Below are 6100 nucleotides of genomic sequence, written 5' to 3' on the forward strand. Positions count from 1 at the left end.
TGAGCAGTGGAAACCAAATTTAATGGTTGGTAGCAAATGCTGACCTTTCAGCCAAGTTAGTAAAAGAACCTATCAGGAATTGCCTAAAATGTCTACATGTCACATAGGTTTATAGAAACAAGCCTAAAGCCAAGACTGACAGGCAATGCTGAAGTTGCTCTTGAAAGGAGATCCTCATTTTATGATCTTTGATTATATTCTTTCTCTTGCTGGATCGCTGAGGATAAAAAAAGAAACATAAAAATATTATTAGCAGAGAAATTTTCTAAAGTCTAGTGTCTTCCTAGAGTTTGTACAGGGCTTGGCTATTGTGAACTAAGGCCTGGTGTTGGAAACCCAGCACCATTAAAAAGAATTCTGTGCTAAATCTTCAAATGGTTATCATACATGCTTTACATTCAGAATACTAAGTAAGGTAGCACCCGCAAATCCTCACAAAGTGTTATGTGAATGCATAGCAACCATTTTGAATATCCATTAGAATCAATCAACTATAGGTTTTATATTCCATTTAAAGTAGATGTACACTCTTTGAGACTAAATGGTAAATGAAGTACTTCATTCCGATATATTTATCATAGTCCAATAAGGAAACTTATACTTTAAAACCGTCTTATACTTTAAAGCCATTTTGTCTGGTTTTGGGACTGTCAGATAAGTTTAGTGTGACAGAAAGCAAAGCATGGCACAGCATTTGTGAATGATTTTTGGAAATTCTCCAGGAAGATAAAAACCTGGGCAAGAACAGTAATTCCCTGAGTCTGGGAGTGTCAAGTGTATTCAAGATCTGAACTTACTCCATTTACAAAAGATCTGAAACATCCGCAGAGTCATTAAGGGGAACAAGATCACACCCAAACTTGTCAAGGCAGAAAAACACCACATGATTACAAGTGTACATCGGGGGTTTTGTCAATTATTCCAAGGTTAATTTTAATGTGATTTTGTAAATTTCAACAGAAAATAGCTTTTGTTTCTTTATACCACTGATGTTTGTTATGCAGGAAACACATATCCCCAGTAATAAAATCAGCTACTGGATATTTTAAATGGTTAAGTATGGTAAAACACTATTATTTAATTTGTGAAAAACTTAAAAGAACATAGGATTGTTAACTGACTATACCAACTTTCACTACTAGAAACCCCCATTACTTACTTTCTTTTGATGGAAGAGTATTTTTTTCTTCAGTATTAGTTTTCTTCAACTTTGATTTGTCAAATGTTTCAACTTCTGACAAGTCTGGTTTATCACTCATCTTGACTAAAGACAAAAAAAGACCAAAAAAGATAAAAAATAGTTACCCACTAGAATGATGATCAGATTGAGTCACAGTAAAAGCATTCATTCACTATCAGTGAATATGTTACATGCTGTAAAACAGCCGATCTTAGAAAGTCCTGTTTCTCTTAGAGTACTGTGATTGCAAAGCATCAGCTCATTTCTGGTGGTAATAAATGACAGCAAACAAAGATGCTATAGAAACCAAGATACTCTAGAAACTGGCAGTGGGGGTGTGGGGGTGTGGGGGTGTGGGGGTGTGGCTCACTTTAAAATTCCCAACAAAGGTAAAATAGAAGTGACAAGAATTAGCAGATAGCAATAGAAGAGAAAATAAAGGGCTAGATTTGACTAGGGAAGACAGGATGGACTATCTAAGCATCTTCACCTTCTAGCCAATTACTTTGAGGGTATTTGGGAATGGTGGTGAGAATCACACAGAAAATGTCATACAACGCGGTACTGACTTCTAATTGAATGATGAAAGGGGTTTACAAGTCTCACATGATATCTTCTTGTAGCCTTAGTAAACATGTGAGGGGGCGGGGAGCCAAACAGACTCAGACTCAGAACTTTAACAGAGTGAAGTAAGCCAAATAGAATTAAATTCTACTTCACCAGTTTTCACTAGTAATAGGTATGTTACAAAGGTACCCATGGTGAAATCCCTGGTGTCTAAATTTCACAAGTGTATCAGAAAAAGAACAATAGGAAAAGACCCCAAAGATCAGAAGGCAGAACTCTTCTTTGTTACACCACTGGGGTATGACACAATCTGTTGACGCAAGTACACTGGAGAGTCCTTATCCCAAAAGCTTCCACAGGGCCCAAACCCACCCACCGCCATTCAATGAAGGATACCCTAAGGCCCTCTTTTGTTCACTGAACAGCTCCACACTCAAAGCCAGAAAAACTGGGATTCACACATTTGTAACCACAGGGCGGGGCAGAGAGGCGAGAACCAACCCTAAAAGGCCCTTTCCCATCCGCCCAAACCCTCCTTCTAGCCTTCACGAACTCCTCGGAGCTGCTGGTCCCTCTGAATTTCTCAAGGTGGGTACCCCACCATCACCACCAGGGCCACGCTCGTCACTGGCTAGAAACAAAGCCTCTGCGAACTCCGGTGAGCAGACAGAGCTCGGTTTTCCTGAAAACACGAAAACGCTAGCACACATGCCAGCAGTCGCCACTGTGCCTGCTCCCGTGAGGGCCAAGCGTTCTCACCTGCTGGTTTGATGGCTCCGGTCAGAACAGAAGCTAAGTCCGCAGCTACCTCTAGTCCAGGGTGGTGTTCGCCCGTGCGGCCACAAGGGGATAAACTCTCCAACGGTCCCGCCCCTACGTCCCGCCCACCCCCCTACGATTGAACAGATGTTCTAACGCAATCCTTACACGGGCCTCTCTGATTGGACAAGTCCTGTCTTGCCACGCCCCCTCCCCGGTCTAGTTTTCTGGTTGGCTGTTTCTGTTCCGTTTACCTGCAACCCACCTATAAGAGTGCTTGATGATGTCATGGTATTAAAAAAAAAAGCTGATGGCTAAGGGACAATTATTGGCAAGGTTCAATTCGCCTTCTCTTCCACAGCTTTAGCCCTGGGGTCCACAATTCCTTCTTTACAAATACATTCATTCCTCTCTCCGCCAATTTAGGGGCTTCACATTTAACAGCTACATCTCACCCAGTTAAATTTTAATATCTAGGTTTCAGGGGCCAAACTGAATGCAAAACTGCATTCTTCGTTTTGTTCATTTGTTTGTTTTTGTTTTGTTTGTTTTTTATACCCCTTGGGAGGGGATCATACTGTAATGACCAGTGGTTTTGAACCTATGCTTAGCAACCTCTGTTCTCTGGCCAGCAAATAGTGCAGATGTGAGAGCTAGTGGTTCAGGGCCATCCACTCCAGAACATAGGCTCTGTAATCATGTGACATTTTAGGCTTTTTTGTACCATTGACCAGGAGAACAGTTAGTTTAGAATAACCACAAGACAGTCTGCTGACACTGCTTTTCACCTAGTACTTTGTTTCATACACAAGAAACAGAAGATGAAAACTGCATAGACTGAAGTTACGTCCTCCCAAGGCTTAGAGAATTGTGGCAGAAGAGGGGCAGAAAGATTTTGAAGAGCTAGAGACAGTGGATCACTACAGTGTTTTCTGAACATATGTGATCCCAGGTGCATAACCTGATCAAAATTAAATCAGACAATATCCCAGCATGGAGGGGTAAGGAGCACAAGAAGTCCTGCCCCTAGCTGAGAATTACTGACAGTTGACGGTTGTTTGGAAAGGGAGACCCACTTTCCTTCAAAGAAGCGGTCAATGAGAGATTGCCCATGTTCCAGCAGACGGCCCCACTCCCATGCATATATCCACTCTATCTTTTACCCCTACAAATCTTGTAGGCAGGACAAATTATAGCCATAAAGTTTTGGGGCTAGGTTTATGTCCCAGTGTCCCCTTTGGAAGTCTCACCTGGTTACAGGAGATGGCGAGCTCAGGCTCCAGACCCCGCATTGCAAGGAGTCTTAGCTAGGGACATCTTCATAGATTTCCAGGAGTTTCCATTGCCCTAGGTTTCTGGCTCTCCCAGAGAAGTCCCCCACCCTGATTCCAGCACACTCTCCCTCCATCCTTTCCCCACCTGAACAAAGAATTATTTTTGAAGACACAATGGCATAAACCTAGCCATGAAAAACAATGGAACAGAGCAGCTCTATAGTTGAGACTTGAGGATACACAAATGGTTCATATTTGATAGAATTCTTTCCTAAATGAATCTGGAAAGACTTTTCAACAAATGATATTATGATACCTGAATATTTATCAAGAAAATATGAAAGTGAACATCTAGTCTCACAGTGTTTACATGCTACGGTTGAACCTGAGGCCCTGTACACACTAGGAAAGCACTCTCTCTCCAGCCACCATCCTCACATCTTACACTAAAATTCATTCCAAATGTATTTGGAGAAATAAATGTGAAAGGAAAAACTAAGGCTATCTATTCAAAGAGTAATTTCTCCTCAGAAAACACACAGACACTGTAAAGAGAACAAAGGATTGAAGTTAGAACAAATAACTGCCTTAATAAATTTGAAAAACTGACAAAATTCAACAAGAAAGGGGGCAAATGTCTCGAATAAATGGTTATCAAGAGAAGAGATCCTAATGTCCAACAGGCATATGGAACTATGCTCAACATTATTAACAATCAGGAAAATCAATGGAGGAAACTTCATTTTACTGCCAGTGAGTTGGAAAACGAATGTCAGGTAGTGCCAGCTGTTGGCCTGCAGGTGGAGCAACAGGAAATGTTGAACATAGATTGTAAGGGTAGAAATTTCTGTGTGCTGCATAAACTGCAGTTAAATTGAAAGTATGCACACCCAACAAACCAGTAATTGCATTCTTAGAAAAATATTCCACAGAATCTTGTATGTAGACACGTAGCTCTTTATGGCTGAATCATATTGTATATACCTTTGCCTATTTTTTATTTGATGGTGTTAAACTCTGGATTTAATATGTCTTTAAACCAATAGAGGTGTTTATTAGCTCCTTATTTTGTTGATCTCAAGTCCTGAAAGTAATATTTCAAATATCCTAAAAAATGACTAGATTATCATCACAAAATGAAATATTAATGTTGACAGTTGAATTAACAGGACAATAATCGTAGTGTTAATTTTACTCAGATTATTTAAGTTGGAAAAATGATAGGTCTGTGTAATTTTACAACATTCCTTAGGTTTTTCTATGATTCAATTTAAATTATGCCATACTTTGGTTGTAAATCTTTATAATTCCATAACTTCAAATTTCAACACATACATTTAAAACTTGTGTGTAAAGCAATTAGCGTAAATTTAAGAAACTACCACAAATTAGGATTAAACATGTCTTGTGAATTTTCCTTTTATAATATTTTGCAAGCTGGTTTGAGGCTGTTGCTCAGTTAAAGAGCTTGCCAATTATATACAAGACTCTGTCTGGGTTTGAGCTCCAGTGCCACACAAATGGGACATGAAGTGTGACATCATCCTTGTCAATATAGAGTTCAAGGCTGGCCTGGACTAGAAACTCTGGGTAAAAACTATTTGGTAACAAGCCCATTTTATGCATTATTTGTTCTGTGGTGTGGAGGATGTTCTCAAGGATTCTAGATAAGGCTGCTACCACTGAGCTTTATAGAATTATCAGAGATATAAAAACCTGTCATTAAAAAACTTGAATATATGAATAGCATATCTATAAGCATTGAAATGAATTATGGGCCAAGCACTGTGCCGCATTTTAATCTTAGCACTTGGGACGTAGAAGCAGGTGGATCTCTGAGTTCAAGGCCAGCCTTGTCTATCTTTTCTTTGTTTGTTATGTTTTGTCTTTTGAAACAGATTTTATCTGTGTAGCCCTGGCTATACTGAAAGTCACTTTGTAGACCAGGTTGACCTCGAATTCAGAGATCTGCCTGCCTTTGCCTCCCGAGGGCTATGATCAAAACTGTACACCACCGCTGCCTGGCTGCCAGCCTGATCTATAGAGTAAGTTAGAGGACAGCAATGGCTACACAGAGAGACTCTGTCTCAAAAAGAAGGGTGTGTGTGTGTGTGTGTGTATGTGTGTGTGTGTGTGTGTGAGAGAGAGAGAGAATGCATGCTCATATAATAGAGCAAATGACATAAAATGTTAATAGGTGAATGGATCTAAGAATACATAGATGTTCTTTAAGCATTATGCATAACATTTTTCTAAAAGCTCATATTTCTTTCTAAATAGTTAGAATGAAGAAGGAGATACGGATTGATAATAGTAACAT

General features: G+C 39.8%; 1 protein-coding gene across 1 annotated transcript; it reads right to left on the bottom strand.

Moving 5' to 3' along the window:
- Positions 1-2611, bottom strand: LOC127674946 (thymosin beta-15A-like). Its single transcript, XM_052170800.1, has 3 exons — positions 2507-2611; positions 1160-1264; positions 1-217 (listed from the first exon to the last, which is right to left on the bottom strand). Exons 2-3 carry the CDS (start codon positions 1257-1259, stop codon positions 180-182), a joined length of 138 nt encoding a protein of 45 aa, XP_052026760.1. The 5' UTR covers positions 1260-1264; positions 2507-2611; the 3' UTR covers positions 1-179.
- Positions 2612-6100: the final 3489 nt, after the last annotated feature.

Source organism: Apodemus sylvaticus, chromosome X (genome assembly GCF_947179515.1).
Source record: "Apodemus sylvaticus chromosome X, mApoSyl1.1, whole genome shotgun sequence".
NCBI lineage: Eukaryota > Metazoa > Chordata > Mammalia > Rodentia > Muridae > Apodemus > Apodemus sylvaticus.

Bases quoted from the DNA above. Each gene is read 5' to 3' on its own strand.
- LOC127674946 (XM_052170800.1), bottom strand. From the start codon at position 1,259: ATGAGTGATAAACCAGACTTGTCAGAAGTTGAAACATTTGACAAATCA. The intron at 218-1,159 runs GTAAGTAATGGG...TTTTATCCTCAG, and splicing joins TACTCTTCCATCAAAAGAAA to CGATCCAGCAAGAGAAAGAA.